This window comes from Haemaphysalis longicornis, unplaced genomic scaffold (assembly GCF_048455015.1).
Source record: "Haemaphysalis longicornis isolate Haplotype H1 unplaced genomic scaffold, Haemaphysalis longicornis Haplotype H1 scaffold_6, whole genome shotgun sequence".
In the NCBI taxonomy this organism is placed as follows: domain Eukaryota; kingdom Metazoa; phylum Arthropoda; class Arachnida; order Ixodida; family Ixodidae; genus Haemaphysalis; species Haemaphysalis longicornis.
In genome coordinates, this window is record NW_027526407.1 from 43948463 (window position 1) to 43972923 (window position 24461).

General features: G+C 47.8%; 1 protein-coding gene across 1 annotated transcript in view; it reads left to right on the forward strand.

Annotated features, from left to right (window-relative positions):
- Window positions 1-24461, forward strand: part of Setd3 (SET domain containing 3) — a 195159-nt gene that overhangs the window by 100206 nt on the left and 70492 nt on the right. The window contains exon 9 of the mRNA XM_077674126.1: window positions 6958-7069. Within this exon, the coding sequence (XP_077530252.1) occupies window positions 6958-7069 (112 nt within the window). The remainder of the gene's footprint in view (window positions 1-6957; window positions 7070-24461) is intronic.

The window sequence follows — 24461 nt, forward strand, 5'->3', positions numbered from 1 at the left end:
TCATCTAGGCAGTGGCGCCAGATTTCCCTCTAGTATAAATAGTAGTACGAAAATCTACGGAACGTGCCTGCAACACACATCCGGGCACCACGGCCGGTTTGAGGTTTACAAAAGTTGTGGATCTGACGACAAACCTCTGAGGACAACCAAAGAATCCGTCATGAGAAGAATAGCGTTGCTCTGTGTGCTGTAAGGCTGTCAGCCACAAGACGTTAGGCCTAACTTCCCGTTTTGAGGTTTAGAACGTTCCGCCTAATGTCGCATCCTAAGGTTTAACACCTCAAACTGGCACCCACTCGAAAAATTGCCCACTGAACACTAAGCAACATGTGCCGATTCGCGCGCCACACCCCAAACCCAAACGTTGGGCATACGGACGGCATACCCGAGAGTTGGTGTACGTGGGTATTCTAGAAAAGGGGAGCGTACCTCCTGAGTTAGCCAATCCCCCACTGCGGCTTACCAATCCCCCACTGACCAGCTGAGGAACCCATCACGAGAAATCGTCGCGTTCTACCATCATCGTCGTCACACGGAAGTGTGCATGATTTTTTCCCATACATCTCTATGGTGTGGTGACTCCTCGGAATAGCTGCTGGCCATCCGCGGTGAGTGCAAGGCTAAACGGAATAGCCCCAGTATTGCATAGCTTGAAATAAAATGTTAGGCTTTCGCGTTGCCGCACGTAAGCAGCCTTGACTGGCTGATTTTTTTGCCATTTATTCGTTTGTTTATGATCTAAACACAAAAAGGAAGGCTTCAATCTGTTGCGGCAAAAAGGGCTCGCCTTTTCAAGACTGCTTGAGGATTTCAGAAGGTGGAAAACAATGCTGGGAACGGGGGATAAGGACGGCCGTCCAACCCGAGAGTTTCCGATACTAAAGACACGACGTGGAAATCATTCTTCCATTTCTTCCGCCGTCTTCCACAAGAAAGGTGGCGGGAACGCAGCTGGTACAGCGCCACGTCAATAACGTCTGAGGAATGACGTATTCGGCAGCGCCGCCATTCTCTCTGGGCACTTGCGATTCTACAGATTTGTTCTGTTCCCGCTTCGAGCGCCAAGGACGCAATCACACGCCCAACTGTTCCTTGTTTAGCGGCGCGAACAGAAACGTGTGGGATTCGGGGATTCCCTCGTGACCGCGAGTAAAGTTGCTGCGCGTTGTGAGCCGCCGTTGCCGGCAGTGCTTGTTCCTTCAAAGCTGTCTCGCCTGATTTCTGTACGCGGAGGCGGGAAAGGTCGATGGGAGGGGAGGAATTTTGTTGAAGGAACACTGGCTAGGTCTTACCGTATTTTCACCCGTATAAGCCGCACCAAAAAGGCGAAATTTTCAGTTGCAGAGTAGGGGTGCGGATAATGCGCGTGGTTTTCCCTTTAGTGGAGCTTCACGGCAACGCGCGTTCTGCCGTGAGGCTCCTACGCAGTAACACTGACTAAGTCTTCCGTGGCAGCGATTGCGCAAAACATACAAGGACAAGGAAGAAAAAGCAAGGACGAACGCAGTCTAACAACTGAATTTCATTAGTGGATTGTGACTTTCGCCTGGCAGTCAGTGTATTCTACCTGCTAAATATACGCTTTTTCTGTCTACATAGTATGCGACGTGTTGCTGCAGTAGTTTTGGTGCAGGCTTTCCTGTATCAAATGTGCGGGAAATACGCGCTTATTTTTTTTTCTTTTCCGCCGGGCTGAAAGTAGGGGTGCGGATTATATGAAAGGTCGGAGTATTCCCGAGAAAATACGGTACTTGCAGGTGTTTCCGGAAATTATTCCAGAAACGCCTTATTCGCTCCCCATACCCGCCACACCCCCTCCTGCCTTTGGTCCCTCCGTGCGATTTGTACATTAAGAGAATTCGCGATATAGTCCCGTCTTTCAGAGTTTATTCATTGCGTACAGCATTTAGTGGGCAGTATAGCATAACACAGCTTCATCCATTGAAAGGTTAGACCAATTTTATATACATTTCGCGCTGCTGAGTCCAAGGACGCCCGCGGGTCGATCGCGACCGCGCGCGGTAATTGCTTTTCAGATGAAGGTGACAAGAGACGTTAAACGCTCTCGTGTGTCGAAATTTCTGCGCACGTTAAACATCCTCAGCTTGTGAAAGCTAATCCGCTGAGCCTTTCTCTATACAGCGCGCATCATGGCCCAGATGAAGCTTAGGCGCATCAAACCCCATAATTACTTCAATATACTCTGCAGTGTGCTTAAAAAAGACAATATCCGCACAACAATGCTATTTTTTCACATGAAATTTAAATCTGTATGTAAATAAAAATCAACTTGCATGTAAAACAAATGTAACAAACAAATGTAGCGAATGTAAATGTCGATATTTAAATGAAAAAAGTTTAAAGCAAATGTAGGAATGTGCAACAAATTAAGTTTTTTTAGAGAAACTCCTTGAGAATAATGGTTTCTGGATATGTGCCGTTCAAGCGTCTGTTGGGAACAAATTAACAAGCTTACTTTGACATTTACAAAGTAAAACAATGGGCTCGTAACGTGGTTTTTGATAGAGTGACGTCCTTTCTATGCATTTCGTGAGATTAAATTTGAGAAAGTTTCGGTTCGAATGCTCGTGGAAAACGCAGAAAAATCAGAAAACTCGGAGTGCGAGTTTCGTAGGCCGGTCACATTCTGCAAAAGCGCTTGTCAAAGCTCACCTTTTTTGAGGTCGTCGTTGATTCACGTTGGGCCACGGTCCTCCGGTAGAAGCAACTCAGAGGTTCTCAGAAGTAGCCGGCTGCTAACGTCTGCTGTGGCTGCCAAAACCAGCTAGCATCTTCGATGAAAAGTTTTTTTCGCAGGCCGTGGCGATGGTTTCAGTGTGATGTCCGCCTCGAAGAACCTGTACGTTGCTCTCAGAACGCTCGTGGTTGAGTTCATCCAATGCTCGTGCTGCCTTTCAGTTCGGAATAAATAATTAATCTGGTGCTAGAAGAGGTAATCAACGCTTCTTCCTCTTTGCAGCACCATGCGTGATTCCCGGGCAATCGTAACTTCCGTCGTATACTCCGGGAGTAATTTTGCGGGGTGATTTTTTCTCCTCGTTGTCTCCACGGGGCGTTTGCAAATATGAAGCCCACAGTAGCTGTCAGCGCTTGGGTAGGACACGAAATTCCGGAGAGTCGTCATAACAAGCAACTTTCGTTACCAATCACGACGCGTTGCTGGGGAGACTGCGTTATCCAGTGCTGGCATAACTTCGAACCAGCGAGTCCAACAGCAACAGTCTCGCGCACATCTTCGCTTCCCTCAATCTCTTCGAAACAAATGTTCATCCGCAAGAAAAAAAAAAGTTAAACGTCACGAAATCCAACGCCAGGTAGGAAAAAGCGCGTATCGTCGAAGCTGAGTAATACCGAGAGAGCAGGGAAGATACAGTTTGCGCAAATTTTCACGCAGTCTTCTTGAAACGGCGTGAAGCAGCAGCCGATCTCCGGCCGCGGTGTTGTGACGAGCATCGCACCATTTTTGAAATCGTCTGTCGCACGCGCCAACGAGTGATGCGCACGCGCTGAGACGCGCGTCAAGCGAGCATGTCCGCGCGCCGCGTGTTTCGGGCTCGTAAAAAAGGAGCGAGGACTTTTTGCCGCCGCCGTGTTACCTCCGAACCCTCTTGAACTTGACCGCCTCGGCCGGGCTTGCACGGCGCCGAAACGAATCGAATGCCGTCGTCAAACCTTCCGCGGATTCTCCCCTCTTTCTCTCTTACTCTCACGCCTTAAAAAAAAAAAAACGCAAAGAGTACGCGGCGGACGAAAATGAAAGAAACCGAGAGCCACTCTCGCTAAGCTCTCCGGCGGCGCGTTTTCAAGCAATGCCCTTGTTATGTGGTTGCTCGCTCCCTCAGTCAGTTGGAGCGGAGAGGGGAACGCGGTGTCCTGGAAGCTCTCACCTGCAGCCGTGTCTAAAGAAGCAAATGATAGAGATTCGCCGCCGCGCCGCACCGGCGTAGTCGGTTTTATTTTACCGTCGCCCGCCTTTTGAGCGCTTTGTTTCCAATCGGTTGGAGAGAAACCGGACGTTCGTTCGTTCGCATTCGCCTCCGCGTGCTGACTAAAATGGGGGTGAGGGTGGCAGCGTTCGGGTTTATATGTGTATATACATTTAAACATGTGTAGAAGGTGATGGCTGCGTCATTGAACTTGCCCTCCTCCCCGTCTCCGTCTGTTTGCTGTAAAGGGGTGCCCGAGAAAAACCCGAGGTATTCCTCTTCCGTGCCTTGTCACGTTCTCGCCTATGAACGAGCGGCTTTGTTCTCTCGAAACCACCTAATCCGACAAGGCGCTCGCGTTTCTCCTTCGGCCCCTTTTTTGCTCCCTCCCTCATTTGCTCGTCCGTGCTGGTATCGCTGACGTCATGTCGCAGTAGCCAGTGCTGGAAAGACGGGTGTGACGTCACTGGCGTACTCGACAGGACCTGGAGGGTCGGAGGAGCTGTCCTATACACGCGTACTCTGCGGTCTGGCGCTATGAGTGCGCTTTAAGTCAAAGTGTTCCTTCTGGAATTTGCTCTGAGAGCGAGGTCGGGCGTTGGCTCCTCGGCGTCTTAAGTGGATGACATCGGAGGGGTGGGGGCTCGCAGACGCGTCGCCGTGACGGCCCGGTGGTCGCTCCTGTGAGTTTTGACAGATGAAAGAAAGGTCGCGGACCCGACGAGTTAGCGAGGCGCCTGTGAGTTTAAAAGCCGCGCTTCATCGCCGCTCGATTGATGATCGCTTTGCAATTTTGTTTTCCTGCCTCTGCTCAAAAGCGTAGGCATCGCGCTGCCAGGTGAAGATACGGCGAAAAAAAAGTTCAGCAATAAGAAGGACGGCACTGGGGCTTGATTTGTATAACCACATTAGTTATGCTAACCAGTTGTACTTTTTTTTTGCGCGCTTTATCGCGTCACGTTTCTTCAAGGAAGCCCGAAACACTGCCGATAAACGTTTCACTCTTTCCTTCACGTCTGGAAGCACTGCGAAAGCGGCAGTTATTGACAGCACGGATCGACACTTCGTGATTTGCTCGTCGCAGCAGATGCGCCTTCCGTTTCTGCTTTGCTTTTGTGACTTTCTATTTGAAGCGGCTGTCGAATGCGTTCATTGCTGATACTGCTGATAAAGCCGGCAAATAGGCACCACACCGCTGTAATGAAGTAATTCCAGCGGTCGAAGAACGCCAAGACCGGGAAAGACGGAAATAGCTTTTGAGCGAGTTTTTGAGTTCTCTGATGGGTATAGATCAGTAAGTTTTGGCTGAGGTACTTTTCGACCACCTAATATAAGTAGTGGATGTGTTGGTTGACTATGTTCTGCAACCATTTAAGGTTTCGAAAAAAAAAGTTGAAAAAAGTGTTGCAGCGTCCTTTTCAGTTCCCTTCCTTAGTATTGGCTTCAAAATTTTCGCTAACACGAGAAAAACAACCGACTTTTTTTCGTTCGTGCCTGAATTGGACCTGGACGAATTTTTTTCATGGGCTATGTTTTTATGTAGACGTTTTGTTTCTCAATTAAATTTAATGCGATGCTTTTGGCTTATCCATAGGCCCAAGTACTCTAAGACAATGCAGCTGTCCGTTTCTGGTTGGAATTAACTAACATCTTTGTCTTGAATGATCGGTGATCGTATATATTAATACATGACGTGCTTCTCAAACACGGGCTGGACAGAAGTGTTGAGGTTACACTCATTGCGGGCTATGAGTTCTGGAAACAAGATGGTTCTTTTGCGTAGCAGTGTCCCGTTACAAATGACGGTCGACACATCTTACGCAGTTTCGTGGTTAAGTTATCTGTCGTAATATTGGGCATGCCTACTCGACGACTCCGAAAAATGTTTGGATGCTAGTATTTCGGTCGCAACCCCAATTCACAGGGCATATTAATTCATTTAGGTGCGATTCGTTTTGCTACGTTATTTGCATAAGTGAAGCAGTCTTAACAGCCCTGACTTTTACCAGTGAGTAAATTCACAATGGTATAATAAACCTTCTTACATAAGATAGCAACGCCAAAGTATATTTTCATATGATTTTTCGGCATCCCTCAATCGTGATTTCTAGATGGTTGAAATAAGTGTGAAGTTTGTACAGTGTAATAGTAATGTGTACGCTGTCTACGCGTGGGTGTGCTCCCGCAAAGTGTTTTGGAAAATATTCCAAAATCAGTGAATTTCGAACAAAATGTTGAGGGAAAAATCTTGAAAAGTCAGGCAATTTGGACAACACTCTATGAGTGCGAGGCAGCACTCCTATCGTGTTTGCTTTTTGCATCTAAAATGCCACGTCATGTTTGGCCTATGGTTCGGCAGGCCTAGATTGTTGAGATTGCGACCTCCAGGGTTTTTGAGGCTGCGAACAGACGCCGAGAGGTTTCAAGGGGATCTGCAACACTCCTGATAAACGCGTTCACTCTTAACTTCGCGCCTGGAAGCCGTGCGAAAGCTTCAGCTATCGCCAGCACGGAGTGGTACTGCGTGGTTTTCTCGTAGCAGCAGATACTCCACCCGTTTTTGCAATTGCGTTTGTGGGGATGATTTCTAGGAGTGGCTATCGAATTAATTTATTGCTGCAACTAAAGGAAAGCCGACCAATAGCCGCGACATCGCTGTAAGGGCGTAATTCGAACGCTTGAAGAACGTCGAGGCTGAAAAAGAGAAGTAAATCTTTTGAGCAAGTTTCTAAGTTATCTGATGTGTGTATAACAGCAATATTTGGGCTAAGGTATTTTGTGACCCCCTATACTAAGTGCTGGATATGTGTTTGTTGAATATGTTCTGAAATCATTTAAGATTTAGAAACGAGTTGAAGAAACTGTTTCAGGGTCCCTTTAGGTGAGCTCAGGTTCATGTCCAGAAGACAGACCGTTCTGGGCGTGGCACTGGCACTGGTATTGTCGTTACGGCCATGAACTGTCCGATTAGCCGAGCGTTGCTTTCTGACGTCGACGCTTCTCTGCGCAGGTGGGCCGTGTCAGCCGTGATGACTCGCCAGAACCTCGTCCCCAGCGCCGACGTGGGCGATGTGACAGCCCTGGTTCCATTGTGGGATATGTGCAACCACAGTGACGGCAAGGTATGCTCCACATGATCCATGGATGCCCGTATCGATGATTCATGATACATGATCCATGAATGCCCGTATCGATATATTACCAGCAGCCACATTACCAATAAAAAGTAACTCTGTTGCAGTTACAGTTACCGTACAACAGTAACATCTTTACTTTACGTATGTGTATAAAACTATATCTAAAAGATCACAAACCAAATGATAGAGATCATTTAATGGAAATGTACGAAAGCACGCGAGAAGTCCAAATTGCACGTGGTAAAACTTTGGACGAAGGGAAGTTAAATAGCACATTTAAGTCCAACACCAACAATTCTTGCGTACACCTCATTTTGTTGCATAAACGTTTTGTTGATGCACCATTTGAGTAATCATGGGTGCCCCGTTCTCGGTGAGGTCCTCTGCTGTAGCCTTTCTTTACAAGGGTAGGCTAGCTTCCTGTCAGTTTCTTCTTTTTTTGTTGTTGTTGTTTCCGCTCGACTCAAGACCAAGGTAAAGTTTCAAGAAGTCACCTTCACGACTGACCTCCAACGTCGGTCTTCTGCAGGGAAACTAGTCCTCTTGGCGACCTCCTATTCTAATCTGCGAGAGGAGCCGTGTAGTGGAATGGTAAAAGCTGGAGAGGATATGGGAAAGAAGAGAGGTCGAGAAAGTGTAAAGCACGAACTTTAAGTCCCCCTTTAATGATTATTGCTGTTGGATATATTTTTTCTATATAAATAAAGTATCTGTAACGGTGTTTCCGGTTACAGTTGCCCTGCAAAAACGCAACAATGTTGCAGTTACAAGTTCCTCTAACCTAAAAGTAACTAGTTGGAGCTACGTTACTCAAAAAAATTACGCCCACCTCCCCTCGCGGGAACCCTGGTGTGAAGCGACGCTGAGGGGGGTTCAAGCGCAAGCGGAGAGCAACCGTCGACCGAAAGGCCGCCGGAGAGCGGCCCACCGGTTATATGCGCAGCGCGCCCGAAGGAGAGGAGACCGCGGAGAGAGAGAGTGCCGCTGCTATGACGCAACACAATCCAACACAATCCACTTTAATCCAATCCAAGCCAAGCCAAGCCAATCGAATCCAATCCAATGCCCCTCGCGAAAGAGTGTTCGCTATCGGAGAGAAGAGGGGGAGAGTGGCTGCGGACAACAACAACGGACGCACGCAGGAAGGACAGGGACGCCGAAAAGAGATGCTCTCAGCGTCGCATCTGAAAAGTGAATAGTTACCGGTATCGCGTTACTACTTACTAGTTACTGCCGAACACTGATCACCAGTGACAGAACGAACCCATGCGGTTTATCAAGGAATTTACCAACTCGCCATTTACGCAGCCTGGTAATATTCCAGATCATCGGGCGTTTCGCCAGCGCTAAGTACAGTGCGATGTTAACACATTACGTGATGACTGCTCGCATTTTCCGATTTCCCATAGGTCCCACCATGTAACCCCCCGTTGCGACGCCCGTGACGTAATAAATAGCAATTTTCTTTCTATCAGAAATATACAAGCGCCTCGCTGTGCATATATATCGTTTCGCTGTGGGTATGTATCGCGCTGCTGACCGTGCAGCTTCCTTATGTTCCAACAACAACAACAAAAAAATAGTATTTTAACCGTTTCGGCCCTGGTGTCGTCATTTGACGAGATTACACAAAATATCTTCTAGCGCATTTGGGAAGAAAGCTAAAACTGCTAGCTTTCTGGGCAAGAGTTCTTCAAGGATGCCCCTTGCGAGAGACATCATTGTGTTTTCACGGCGCTGGACGATATGAAAAAGAAAAAGCTCCAGTGGACACGGTGTGACGACGGGGCAACTAAGGAAAATTAAATCCTTGTTTGTCAATACGTCTGCAAATCTGTAAATAGTTGTACTGTCAGTTGTATTTTTTTTTCTGTAGGCTCAAAGAGTCGTTGCTTTTAGCAAAACGAGAAATTTGCCGCTAAAAAGCATAATTTCTAACTAATCATCCAATTAATTGTTATGTCTGTAAATTAATTAATGTTCTCACAACCAGATCTTTTTTTTGTGCTTCTTAGGTTCAAAACTCGGAGAAAACAAGCAGAAAAACATTTTCTTGCTCGAAGTAAAAATTCCAGGGCCGAAAGAATTAATTGGCAACACCATGGCCTTCGACTGTTCAAGAGGTGGAAGTCATCATCATCGGCATGTCTATGCCCTCTACGGGATGAAGGCCCCTCCCCTTGCTTTTCAATTGCGGCTATCCTGCGCTCTCCTAATCATTCTTTGCAACAAACTTTCCGAATCAATTCCGTTAGTTATCGGCCTCCTCCTGCTTCTACTTCCGTCTCCGTAGCCATTCCACCGGTGGTCCACCGGTTGTCGGGTCTCCGCACTACATGCGCAGTCCAACTACACTTTTTTTTTCCCAATGTGAGCTAGAATATCTTCCATTCAATTTCGCTCTAGCAATCCGAAAACTCTCGTCTCCTGTCCTTACGCGTTACTCCTACCATTCTGCGTTCCATGGCTCGTTGGCCCAACCTAAATGTTCTCAAGTTCCCAGGTTTCTGCAGCGCAGGTAAATCACTGGGAGTACGCAGGAGTAGTTTACATTTTTAAGTCACAGAGGTATATGTTTGCCGAATTCTCTCTGGCCCATTGTAATTCCACGCCTGGTTTCCATCTGGTAGTTTAAATCAACGCTCACAGTTCGCCCAAGATAATTATATTGTCCCCTCTCTTCTGGTCTTTGATTTCCCAGGCCGAAAGGAGCACATTACGCATAGCCATTTTGCATTTTTTTACACTTACACCTAACCTACGCATTTTTTTGCACGTACTGCTTTGACCTCCCTTGTCCCTTCAAAGAATGCGGCTGTAGGTATGCTAAAAATTCGACTGTGCTGCCTCACATCGGCAGGGGTTAGTGTCGTCTTTTGTTGGGTACCAAGCCACATCGGCATTCCAGAAAATGAAACTGTCGATAGAGCAGCATACCATACTAAGCATTGTGCAATAACGAAGTCCAAGGTTCCTTACCAGGACCTTCGGAACACCATACGAAAGTCCATTACAATGTACTGGCAAACTGAATGGGACAGACAGACTGAAAATAAGTTACACCTAGTGAAGCCATACCTATCTGAATGGAAAAGTTGCAGACACAGGAATCGTTTTTATGAGGTTATTTTATGCCGACTGCGAATAGGTCTCACTGTGCTCACACACGGCTTCCTGGTCCAGAAAGAACAGAAACCCATGTGTGACCACTGTGGAGAACCTCTTACTGTACTTCATGTTTTAATAAGCTGCCCACACCTTGAAGCAGCGCGCATCAGACATTTCAAAGCATTATACACCTTTTGCATCCCTTTACACCCTGCGCTTTTACTTAGTGATGAACCGTTGGTGGATTTTAGTAACGTTTTCCAATTTTTTGAGGACGCCGGCCTTCTACACCGGTTTTAGCTATGTGCCTCTTTGAGTCCTTTTAAAATGTTTTTAATCCTCACAACACCCTGAATAACATCGTTTAATCGTCGCTTAACTATTCTACCCTGCGTCTGGCGCATTATAACCGAAAGGTTGCTGTGCCAAAAAACCACAACTTACTTACTTACTTACTTTTTGCACGTACACCTATTTTACACATACACCTACGACTACGCTTCGTGAGTTATTTCCTGAAGCATCATTTTTAGATCTTCTCCCTACTCTCAAGTGTCTCAGCCCATATTTACTCGTCTGCGTGTCTTCTCCGAATCCAGCGTCCTAAATTCACACCGTCTAGACATTGTGTAAATAAGTTCGGCGAATTCCGTCTCCTTCTCTGACGCCCTTCGCCATGGGGAACTCTCAATTCTCGTATTAAAGTCGCATTTCGCCTGTACGTTTTTTGTACATGCCCGCAGAATTCCCACGCACAAATGAAAAGCGAACGTGAAAATACACGGTGGTGCGAGGATAATTGAAATACTTTTAAAAAAATTCCTGAGCGAACCGTCGCTCTGTTCGCGCTCAAACTTCACACGAAGGTCGCATTTTGTGCTCTATTTTGTTGGACGCCGGGAACAACGACGGGAATTGCCTGTTTATTCTGTAAATAACTAAAAAATGATTCTCGCCCATGGGAAAATGGCGGCCGATTTGGACGTGCGAGCCAGCGCAAGCTGATCTTGGAAGGACGGCGCCACCTGGGATATGCAGAGCGAAACGCACGTTTGGGGTTCGCGGTAAAAAGGAGCCAAATAGTGTAGCAGACGATCAGAAAATCTCTTTCGTCCCTAGTTTACGATGATCACAAATACTTACTTAAAAGTGATACCAATGATAATAAAATATTCCCATGGTTCATCGTTGCCAGTAAACGTGGGATTTGTTTCCTCACCTGCTTTTACATTTGCTGATCGTCTGCTACCTCATTTGGCCCCTTCCTACCCTGGAAGAAGCCAAATGAGGTAGCAGACGATCATAAAACCTGCTTCCACATTTTCTGATCGTCTGCTACCCCATTTGCTCCTTCCGGCCGCAGAAGGAGCGTGAATCCCCATTGTCCGTTTCGCTCAGCATACCCAAGCTAGCGCCGTCGTTCCAAGATCAGCTTGCGCTGGCTCGCACGTCGAAATCGGCCGCCATTTTCCCTCCGCGAAAATTGTTTTCATTTATTTTCATACGTACCGTCGTTGTTCCCGGTGTCAAACAAAATAGACCACAAAATGCTACCTTCGGGTGAAGTTTCAGCGCGAACCGAGCAGCGGTTCGCTCAGGAAAAAAATCTTAATGTGTTCCAATTACCGTTGTAACACCCTGTATGTTGCTGCGCAGTTCACTGTCATGGCTGCCATTGTTCCTTTTGGCAGCATACATAAGGCTGGTAAATATAAAAATTCCCCTTTCAAACGTTCCGTGCCCTATCAGGGAAACCGTTCTGCTTCAAGGTGTTTTAAGCGCTGCCCTTCCATTTCGTATAGACAGCATATATACTCCACTAAGATCGTTTGTCTTACGGTTGAGATCGTGTTTTGAATGGCATGCGACTTTGGTGGTGACCGCGTGCTATTATTAGCAGCCGCACCGGGGCATTCGCTTTCCAATGCCTGGTTCTTCAAAGGCATGCGGACTCTCTGGCGTTCTTGTTCACAAACATAAGCGAAAATGGAAGCCTAGCCATATAAGCTTTGCTTAAAATAGGGCCGTGTAGACTTCTGTTCCGCACTTATGAATGACGACGCAGTGAGCATATGATGCAAACTTTATAAACCATAAAAGTAGTATAAAAAGGACAAAGGTGGATATTTTTCAGGGGGAAAGCTCCTTCGCGGCATCGCCGTCGGGGCTTCGAGGCTGTCGGCGTCTAATGTCGTCGTCGTAACCGTCGCCTCATGTTGTCACGGCACTAAAACACCGCGAAAATCGTTTACGCCTCGCTCTCAAACGTTACGCTTACTAAAAAAACACCGGGACACTAATTTACGCGTCGCGCTAGAACGTTTCGTGCTTCAGGGACGCGAGACTTTTACAGCAAAGCAGCACACCTGTACCCCCCGACGGTTTCATTTCCGTTGGCAGGAACGCCAATCCGCCAAGAATACGATTATACACTACATGCTTCGCCCCTCCCCAGGTTTCACGTTAGTGGAGATGGCCCGCGACTTTTCTCTGTTTCTACTCATACTGTTTTCCAGTATTGGTGCAAACTTGTGTTTCGCTTCCTTCATAGCGGAGCGCCTCGCCGCTCCAGCGGCGGGTACAATTGTTTTAAAGAAAAAGCGTGTTTTACATAAGGCATGGCAGCATTCGGTACGTATGAGCGGAATATAAGAAGTTCGCGGCGGTTAAAGGGCCATAAAGGGCCGCCCCGCAGTTTCGGCATTACGCAACTATGCGTTAGATTCCGATCAATTGCCCATCTGCGGCGCTCGCTCCCAGTCACGTCGACTCTCTTACGCACGAATTCTTAGAGAGCGTGAAAGCAATGCAGCCTCAGACCTCATTCCCAGCCAACAGTCTAGTGCGCAATAAGCGCTTGAGGAAGGTCAGCACGTAAAACGGATCAAAAATGGCATATGCACCTGAGGCAAGCGACGGTGAAGCGATTGAATAACGCTAACTGTGTGGGGGCGTGCTGTGTGTTATTGGTAGGAAGAATTGCTTTAGAATATTTGTAACTGTACAAATCGTTCCTTTTTTATTTACTGGAACCGGCTAGTGATCCCAGTGAAAAAGTGGAGGGGGTGCTGTAGCTTCCTAGTTCCATTCCCCACGGCGTATACGCTAATGCTCACGAAGACAACACACAAACACATGCGAGATGGATCAATGGCAGAAGTATCTTTTACTGGGAAAGTCTGCTGGGTTATTATTGGCTTGAGGGCCACAGCCACTTACGCACACATGGCCACCCCTGGGATTTACTCGTTTAGAGGCAAAACTTTAGAAAATATCTTCAAGAACCGTGGTAAACGTGCAGAATCGTCTTGACTTGGTAGCCACACGTGAGGGCTGCGATGTAAGATCGTCTCACTTTGCCGTGGCCATTTTTGTTGGGTTTTGTTTGTTTTACAAAGGAGATGTGTAGAGAAGCTTTCCCATTTATTTATCACAGCCGTGCCTTAAAATTCTCAGCGCCCAAGGAGATATCAATAAAAAAATTAAAGAAATCGGTGCAGCTAGCTTTAGTGGTGCAAGGCTGGAGAAACATCAGAGCTGGCGGCCCCTCTCTCATCGTCGCAGACCCGGCTGTTGAACTTCACATAGATTTCCGAACTTGCCGCTGAAAGTTCTCCATGTCTGGCAGGCACGGCGAGTTTTGTTCGCAGCCTTTCACATCTCTCTCAAAGTGTACCACGTTAGCACTGCGCTAGAACCGGCCGCAACCGGCTTCGCCAACTCGGCGTCCGTAGCACGAACTCGTCATCTCTGCTCCCCACTTCAGGCGCGAACGCACGCGAACTGGCGAGGAGAACAGCACGCGAGAGATGACGCCACGAACGCTGGGCAGAGTGTTCCCGAAGGTTGAGCTGGCCGACGCCGACCGCTCCTCACGAGGCGCACGCTCATGTGCGCTCGTCTTTTTTTTTTTTTTTTTGCAAGCTCTTTAAGTGACGCAAGCCCACGCGCAAGCCTGCGCGACGCCGGGCGCTCCTAACGAGTGCCACGCTCACGTGCGCTTGACTGGGCTGAGTTTTGTGATAACGCTGCACGGCGGAACTAAACGCTTAACCAGTTCTGCTGTTAAAAAAAAAACAGATTTGAGTTCGTTTTGTAACTGAACCTGGACTTCCACAGTAGCATGTCGAGGGCGCCACCATGGGGCTGGCTACCCTGGCGGAGTGGCGGAACAAGAGTTAGCCAACTGCGTTCCGCGTGACTGATGAACTTGACGCCACGTGAGTAGAACAGGTGCCTGGAGCCACGGATAGCTCTGATTCAGGGGAAGCTGTCGCCGTAGAGTTTCGTTCTAACATATACTAGAGGAAAATGTTCCGCCACCGTCTCCGGGAGCCGCGCTTCAGCGAGCGTTCCGTCGTGTACCGGGCAGGCACATTCCACTTGTCCTTGGCATACGGCTCATGAACCTGCTGGAAAGTTGCCTCTGGCTGCAAAAAAAGCAACAGTATTACTGCAGAAGATAAATGAAATTTCGCGTTTTCTTTTAAAATTGAACACCCAAAAAGATTTATTTGTCAGGAATTACAAGATTTCCATGACGTCATATCTGTCACGGAAATGACGCCAGTTCAACGAGGCAAACGGCCTTCAAAGGGTGCTCCCCTGCACAAAAAAGGGTCTTCAGGTAGGGAAGCAACCTTTAGTACTAAAGAATACGTTATAATTAGGGATGGTCGTTTTCTGGTTCCATATTTTAACACGACAGTGTTTAATGCCGGTATGCACCAAGCTTTCACTGACGTCATATCCGTCACGGAAATTATGCCAGTACATTTGCCGAAGTGACCCGCCAGCAGGACGTCGCTCGCCAAGCACACCCACAAGACAGCCGCCGACCCGCAAATCATGCTCAGCTGCAGATTTCACTGCGCATTTCACTTTCGTGTGTTACTGATTCCTATGACAGAAGAATCAACCACACTTTTTTTTTCTTAATTTTGGCTTTGAGACAAAAAAGAAGCCTTGTGGCTTCTAGATTAACTAGATGGCTAGATTGACTAGATTAACTAGATGGCTAGATTAACTATCGGGGCTTCACGTGTCTTTTACGCGCGAGGCTTTGGAAACCGAACGTTCGGGTGTGCGCGCTCTTAGAGAGGTTCTGCGTAGCGGCTGCAGCGTACGCTACGCTACCGCCGGCTCGTATCTAGACTGGGCATGTGCGCATTCGTTCCGATGAGGGGTGGCCCGCCTCGCCGTGCCCGCCCGCGCATGCGGGTCGGAACCCGGTGCCCGTCGCCTGTAGCGTAGTGTACTCTAGCCGCTATGTTCAACCTCTCTAAAGGCCACATGCATGCGTAAAACCGACGTACTCGCGCAACGTCCTAAATCGGCGTAAGCTCGTAGGGAACCGGCGTACTCCGGCGTACGCCGTATACATTGCTACTCGCCTGTTACGCCCAAGTCAGAGCCAGACAGACATCGACGCAAACTTTCGGGTGCACGATGTTGACGTCGACCTCTGGCGGTGATGTTATCTGGCGGTCAGGTCGCATAACAAGAGAGCTAATTGATAAATAAGCTAACTTTACTATTAATTATTTGATAAAACTAAGTAAATTGTAAAGCACGGACAGCAGACAACGAGAGAAAACACGCAAGGCAACGAGCAACTATGAGTCTGAGAGCAAGGGAGTTTACGCCAAATCTGGCCGAGAGTTTTGTGCTGGCCAAGTAGGCATACAAAATCTTAGCGCTTTTCAATGTCCCAAGAACATTTTAAATGCAGAGCATTTCAGTAACTCACGATGTCACCCGCGTTGACGTCCGTAGTCCGCACCGCACCCCTCCCTACAATATAAAACAAAAATACTATCCGGCGCCAGGTTTCGATCCCTCGACCCTGCGGGCGGAACGCAATGTACATGGTGCTCTACCCACTGCGCCACAAAGCCGACGCAGAATGGGACGCTATGAACGCGCCTTATATCGTTGACTCATTCAAATTACTGCTGACGAGCGCTCTCTCGTCAGCAGTTGCCACAAGTGCAACAACATTAACGTAACGCAAACTACTTAACGTCGTGCGCCCCCGGAAATGCTCTGCATTTGATCGTGCCCCTCGCGAGGGGGATGTTTCACTGCGTCTTCTTTCGGTCGCGGACCCGTGGCGCCATCTGGCGGAGGCGCGGCACAACTCGTAGCACTTTCTTTGAAAAAGCGCCTCGAAAGCGCGGCAAATATGAAATAGGGATGACGCGCTTTCGAGGCAATCCGCCGACGCGGCTGCTTTGTGTACAGACTCGGCGGCGAGCGTCTCGGGATTCTGGTGCCGACCGAACCCCATTTTTTGGTTGGGCTGGGGTGCAACCATATCCAAAGGACATGTAGAGAACCGCAAAGTGAGTTCATTGCGTGGACAACAGAAGTACTTGACAAAAAGAAAACAAAGCCAAACAAAAGTGGCATTGACAGGAATGCCACTTTGAAAGGAAGGCACTTTGTACTTAAAGCAGGTGGCTATGGAAATGAGTACAGATATAAAGTGGTCTAAACATGTTTAAAGTTCGCCATTGTGATCGGTTGAGTCGTTATCCAGTAATTTGCAGAAAGTTGAAAAGCATACTGCATTTGATATAGTTGGGTCCAGTTCGTTCCATTCTTTCTTTCTACGCTCTCCTGGATTCCAGCCATAGTCAGCTTCACTGCTATGGGTAGCTACCAGCAAACAGAATTCGGGCACACCTTATCATATATCCACGTGTATACATACATACGACACGTGCAAGTTCACATTAGAGCGGCTAAATGCTACACATTAACATCGCACTACAGCGCTTTTGAAGTGAGGCGGTGAGGCGAGACCGAAACGGGCTGTGAACCCAATAGCGGAGTTAATTAGTCACTCCCTACGAGCCCCCTCCCACACCATCAATTATCTTGAACCACGCAGAAGAAACAATGGAAGCTAATTAATTTGCGAGCCCTGGGCAAATATACGTCACGCTGAAAAGAGAGCACACACTGACTAAGCTCGCAATCCATTTGTCCGGCTTTGGAAGAGGCATAAAGACACGTTCCTCTTTTTGGAAAGCTCATTCTCGAGAAGTGAGGGCAAAACAGTGAAGCGAGATATTTTGAGGCCAGGTAGGACATTATACTCGAAATTACAGCATCGAAGCGGTGTCCGTAAATCAATGTCAAACCGATCAGGCAATTCACGGGGCTATTCGGATTTTTTTATTCGGACTGCGCTTGTCTTCGTGTCACCTTTTTTAGTTGTTTTTCTATTAAACGTTCGCAAATTTGTTAGTACAGGCCTTTTAACTGGCCGCCACAACGCCGAGTCCGGGGTAGTCGAGCCAGACAGCGCGGCGCATTGGTTTACGCGCGCGTGGCGGCGATATGTGGTTACTCGCCCTCTCCGACGTCCTCGGTCGGCGTAAAGGCAGTGGCGTATGTCGCCGCAGGCGTACGTGGTTGCGCGAGTACGTCGATTTTACGCGTGCATGTGGTTGGGTCTTAAGAGCGTGTGCTCCCCACCGAAGTCTCACTCCGTTAAAACATGTTTTCAACCGAACACTTATAGATTTCGCCTCGTGAATATGCGCCTTCAGTGGATTAGTTCGCCAAGTGTTGTTTGGCGACTAATAGGCACCATTCGCGGCACGGAAACGTCACTTATACCGGAAGCTTATGCGTCCGCCTTATCACTTGGACGATATGCATTTCGAGTATCGGGTAACAATACGCACTATTTTCAGGATTAGTGGAGTCAAAATGAAGTTTTCGTATGTGTCTTTCTAGTGGTGACCGCCGTCTACACTCAAGATAAGTAAAATTTGCTCGTACAGTAGAATCTCGATAAACGGAAATCGCTTAAACGGAATTGCCGCTTAAACGGAACAGTTGCCTGGAATTTGGTTGGTTTTGTATTCAGATAACGTAAAAAAACTCTCGGTAATCGGAACTAAAATTTCCGCATCACCGTGTAAACGGAACTAGAAATGGAACTTCTTGTGAAATCCACTGGCATGAGAATCAGCTTTTTACGGTTCCGCCTGTTTCGTTCTTGTTTTTTTTTTTTCTTCCTCCATGCTTTTTTAGCCTCGTTGGCCTCGTAAGCCTCGTCTCGTAAGTGGTTAGCCGTGTTAGTACAACGAATGCAACATCGCAGTTCTTGTTCCAGTCGTTCGGTCTTAATTCTAGACGCCGAGGCTACAGGGCTCACCTCCGGTCGCCTCGTTCGTGACATCGTTGTGTTATTCGTCCTTCATTACCACGTTGCCGTCTTCTAAATTCGGTAGCTCGTAAGCACTCGCGAAGTTGAGGCGTCTAGCCTCCGTGAAGATGCAGTTGCAAGGACTCAAACAAAAATAATTGACGCATTTTGTAGTGCACAGCGACTCATTGTTGTCATATCAACTTTGTGAATGCTGTGCCTACGCTTCTTGTCGTTTTCTTGCTTTCTGAAAACTATCAGCTACAGTCACTTTCTAGAGGTTAGAGTTCCATGAAATGCCCTTAGAAGTGTGTACGCACATAGATTTGCACCTTAGAACATCTCTCTCAGTAAACGGAACTCCTGTTAAACGGAACTAATTTTTCCGGTCCCTTGAAGTTCCGTTTATCGAGAGTCTACTGTACCTTTCTCCTATATTCCGTGTCTCCTCAATGTCGTGTGCCAGAAAGCCTCGCTGGTTATCCACCTCTATTGAGTAGAATGACCCGTCCTTTGTACTTTTCGTCTTGCACCTTGTGCTTCGGCCTCAGTCGCAGGTAGAGAGGGGGGGGGGGGGGTGCGTGGTCTTAGTGCTTCGAACCGTACAATCAATCCTCTTCCAGGTCCTTGTTTCAAAAGCACGCCTTTACGGCTTTCTGGCGTTTTAGGAATCGGAAGCGCTTTCCGCATGTAAAGGGTGCTTTACTGCCAGAAGGGTGTTATGGCGGGGAAGCCAACTTAAGTGTTGTTTGGCGACTAAAACCGATTCGAAGGCACCCGCTTGTCTGCCTTCCTTACGTCCTGTCACACAAGCGCACGCTCCGCTGCTGACTTTCGGTGCGGGCACTTAAAAGTCAGCGAGTGGAGTACCGCAATGTTTGGTCTTGTGGGGTTATCATTACGGGGCCGTCATCTTCGGAGGCTTGCAAGAATATCGGTAATGGATCAAGCCAGGTTGATGGAGGCGCTAACGTGAAACAACGCTCGCAGACTACATGTAGCCGGGCGTTGCCTGACGCTGGCAACGTGTGGATGTTCCGCTCTTATAATGTACCCGCGTACACGCAAACTTTGTGACACCCTAATACTCCGAAAAAGGGGCTAAATTCGGCCGGCGGCTACCGCGCTTGTCTGACCACTTACTCGAATAAAGTTCTGTCTGTCTGTCTGTCTGTCTGTCTGTCTGTCTGTCTGTCTGTGTCTCCATATCTCTCTGTCCCTCTCTGTCTGTCTGTCTGTCTGTCTGTGTCTGGCTGGCTGGCTGGCTGTATGTCTGTCTGTCTGTCTCTCCATATCTCTCTGTCTCTCCATATCTCTCTGTCCCTCTCTGTCTGTCTGTCTGTCTGTCTGTCTGTCTCTCCATATCTCTCTGTCTCTCCATATCTCTCTATCCCTCTCTGTCTGTCTGTCTGTCTCTCCATATCTCTCTCTCTCATCTGTCTGTCTGTCTCTCCATCTCTCTCTCTTTCTCTTTCTGAACTTTTACAATGTGATTACACCCAATTTACTACAGTACCAACATTGTCTCTTCCTTTCAGGGAAGAGAGGTGGGGCTAACGCACTGATCAACTTCCCTTGTTTGCAGAGTGTTAAAATGGCGTGGAGTGGGTTTTGAGTTGTCAATCATTAGGTTGTTACTTTAAAAGTAAAGATTACAAAAATTATCGGACTCCGCTAGACCATCAGAAGGATTGTTTTTGAAATTCTGCATGCTGACTAGTATATAAAAAAATCGTGCCTGCAATTAACATTAGCGCTACAGTGTTAAATTTTGCCAACGAGCGCAGTGGCTCTAGCGAATGATTTTCTTCTGCTGGCTATAAAAGCAAGGAGCGCGGACGCATGCGTGAGGTATACGTGCAAATAAACTCGCGGTCTACCGGTCGGATGTAGATTTGCCTCCTTGCCTGCGATGTAAAACGGTTTTGGACTACGCTGTACGTGTTTGATGTTGATCACACGGGGGTATTATGGGCTACAGAGCACCCATAATTGAGCGTGTGCATCTGCAACATTCCAAAATTTCGGCCTAGAACGCCCTGGAACACACTGTCCTTTCAAAGCACCTTTAAAAATTATAACGGCCCTTTCTGGAAGAAAGGTGGTTGAAACGCTTAGCTTTCGCCGATGCAAATGAAAAGTCTTCAAACCATTTATCTAAATACCTAATTTACGACATCACTGGGCTAAGTGAATGTGATGCTATGATTTTCTAACGGTTAGCTTTGATGAGACACACTTATCCGGTATTGAGACGTCCTGGCACATTATAGGCTTGCAAGAAAATTCCCGTCACCTCATCCGTAAGAAGCCCTTAGGAAGAAGCTCTTCGGTGATTGCAGAGAAATTCATATCCACACAGCACGCTCCTCCATTCTATCCACCCCGCTTAGTATCCCTCCCTCTGCGATTTGTGTCCCACACCCGGAACCCTGTACCACCAGATATGGGAGTGCCAACGAACTCGAAACCTATCCCCTATCCCCTTCCCATCTTCTGAGCAGTGGATGGCTCGTCTGGCCCATCCGGACCTTGAACACCAGCAGGACTAGGTAAAGAGGGCCTGGAGGGGTATCCCGGAATAGGGATGCCCTCCACCGGGCGAGTGCCCTGTTGTGAGCGCTTACGCTCATCAATAAATGTTTATTTTCTCTCTCCCTCTATCTATTACCGTGTGATGGTAATCTGAGTGCGCTGATTCGGTTAGCACGGCGTTGTCCTCGATTGCGTCTTATTCGCGTTTCATCATCGCAATCGTCGTGGTCATGATGATGACGACGGCATCATCGTCGTGATCGTCTAAAATTGGCTTTCCTGCTTCGCGTTTCTCCTCCTCCTCCTCCTCCTCCTCCTCCTCCTCCTCCTCCTCCTTCTTCTTCTTCTTCTTCTTCTTCTTCGTCTTCTTCTTCTTCTTCTTCTTCTTCTTCTTCTTCTTCTTCTTCGTCTTCGTCTTCTTGTGCCCTCCCACTGTGTAAAGTTGACTTTCCTGTATAGCGCATTTCGGTCGCGACACCGCCATCAATTAGACCAAGGAAGCTTCGCTTTTGCAAAGGCCCGCCCTGGCAAGAAGCACTTGCAGCTTTATTCATCAATCAAGGTGTATAAAAGTTTAGCGTATGTTGTCGACGCTAAAGTTTAGCGACGGGTCCACGTCGCAAATCATATAGAAAGCCTGCATTCCGGCATTACGTATATCTGCGAATCTCACAATCGAAATACAGAATGAGTCGAGGCAGCTTTGGGCTCGGTCCGAATAATCATGTCGGTGTGATTATTAGCGGTTTTATTTGGTTCACCATAATACAGTTTTGCGGTGAAATGCCTCTGTGAATTATGCTCACTTTCAAAAACGCACGCAATTTCGGCTTCAACTCTGCATTCCGAGTACAGTGGGCCCGTGCGAACTGAATCGCATTGGGAAACGTTCGAAAGCGCCCGTCCGACGGCCGTCAAGTCTAGAGCTGGCGGATTATTAATATCGCTCCGTTCGCTTTACCACAGGCGGACTTTCATGATTCCGCTTTGAGCGCCCGTTGCATCGGAAGACTGCGTGCATAATTAACGGCCTGAACTGCGAGAGTTTGTACGCTACTCCGAGTAGGGTATGAGCCTGCCTTAATTGCGTGTCGGGACATAGAGCGCCTAAAACCGTTAGTGCTTTCGCGCTCGACGTTGTGCAAACGCTGCAGCAGCGATTCGAAAAAATAAAAAATAAAGCCCAATTCCACCCAGTGTGAAATCTGCTGAAACAGCGGAGGTGGGCTTCACTTGTATCGGCTCGAACATCAACGACTGCGCGCACGAGAACGGGAACTAAAGCATTTTGTAGCGTGAGCTACACTGGCCGGGGTTGAGCAGTTTCACGTGGCTCCTGGAGAGCCGTGCCGCGCATGCGCGAGGAGCAGTGCCGTCTCACGGCGCACAGAACGTTTCTCGCTGCCCGGCGTCTCTCACACACCCCACGCGCCCATCGTCTTCGCCGACCTCCGTTCCGCACGTGGCGGCCCGGTCCACTTGATGATCATGCGAGGGGTAGCCGGGTGTGGAACCGATGGCTCGTGCGTCGCAGCAACACCGGCGTGCGCCTGTGCAACCAGCTTAGTTCTGGGGCGATTGGTGACGCTGCGCCAGAGCCGCTTGATAAATACATGTGTCACATAATGAGTATACCGGAGTGTGTGTCATTGAAGCAGCAGTAAGCATCATTAATCAAGCTAATCCTAGGCAACCAGGAAAGCCAAGATTAATTCGCTGAACCTTAGCTCACGCTACGTATATCCTGGCATAGCCGAGCTAACCCACGGCTACTTTTTTTCTTTTAAGTCTGTCTTGGGCTACTTAAACGCGAAAATTTTCGTTTGTCTCTCTCTCTTGATCTGTCTGTCTGTCTGTCTGTCTGTCTATCTGTCTGTCTGAATAATGTACGCACAGCCTAATATAAACGTCGAAATTCGGTGTCTATGTTGGTACTTTTCAACATTGTTGAACTAGAATAAAACATTTTTTTTTTGCGCAAATGTGAGGCAGAAAATCAATACAGAAGTGATATTTGCAGTGTTCCTTTATTTGAAAATTCAGGGGACTTTGAATTTTGCGATAGGAAATAAAACTAAATCCACTGCCGAAAAAAACATTCACTCCGTCGCCTGCTGTCGCCCGCGCCACTATACCTTCTGGCGGCATTTTAAGAAATCAAACGGCAGCAGTTACGAAAGTTATACTAGATAAGTTCCGCGTTCCGCTTCGAGCGCACGTGGAGAAAGGCAACGTGGTAATATAAACGTTGAAGTAAAGCGTCCCGATTCACGCGCGTCTCCGCCGTACGGCAGCGCTGGCATCAAGACACTCGCCTGGAGCAATGAAACGCGGGAAATTTAAAATGATTTAAGCAAACCCCCAGCGTGTTTACCTTGGGAGGAGCGTGACGGGAAAGGAACAGAACGAGAGGTGACCGCGAAAGCGAAGGGAGGCATTTACTTGGCGAATGTCGACGAAGGACGCAAGTCTTTCGTCAACATTGCAACGAAAAGAGCAGATATGCGGCCAATTTTTTTTTATTGCGTACCATTCTTAGCCGAGTACCCCCTCAGCCAGGACCGTGTAACTCCCTGCATTTGCACAAAAAGGCAGATTTGGCGGATGCAATACCTTTAATCGTTATAATAGCGTAAAAGGCGATAAATGGTCCGATATAGTTTTGAAAAACAAAAAAGAGATCAAAAACAGGAAAAATAAAATTTTCACAAAAGGATTTGATAAGATCAAAAATATTCATCTTGTACATCTCCCCCCAAAACCGAAGAATAAACGAAAAAATCCCGCAAAAGACCGTTGCAAGTACGTATAAAAATAGCGTTAACGGACCAACTTTGCATACGCTTTGCATCATAGAAACGAAAATTGGGTCCAATCCACGCTCTGAAGGTGGTTGCAAAGCAAAGCTTTAAATGACACCCACAACAACTGCCCATGCGACGTCACTTGAATTCACACTCGTGGCTGTACATAGAGTGAAACCAGAGATTCTGCCAGCCGTTAGTTACGTGGAAATCGCTGAGGCGCCGTCCCGAACGCAGCAGCGTCGGCCACGGCCGGGTTAGAGCGGGAAACCCCGCCGCTGCAGCCCGGCCGTGCGTCGGCAAAAACAAAACGGAGAGGAGCGTCTTTCGAAGGGTGAGACAGCGGAACCTAGCCATCCTGATGTGCTAGCTCGGGGCTACACCACCGCGCGACACAAGCTTGTACACCGAAACTATTCGACGTGTGAAATTAGTGATTCCAATTTATAACGATTTAAACTAGTTAGTTTAGTAAGTTTGAGAATTGCGAGACAGCTGTGGGAACTTTTATAATCGCTATTTATCACAACCAGTTGCTCCTTTCGCCTTTTGTAATACCTCTTAAAACACAACCTAACTGCTATTCACCAATTTAGAAAGCGGAGTCCCCTTCGTGGCAAGCAGTGCGCAAAATGTAGCGTTTCTCCAGCGGCCAGGTGTCTGTATGTGGTTTGTACATTTTGTTTTCCCGCCCTGCAAACCAACCCTTAACGTATCTTTGCCGTACGACCACTTAATTCCGTCGGGTCCGGGTTACCCAGGAGGT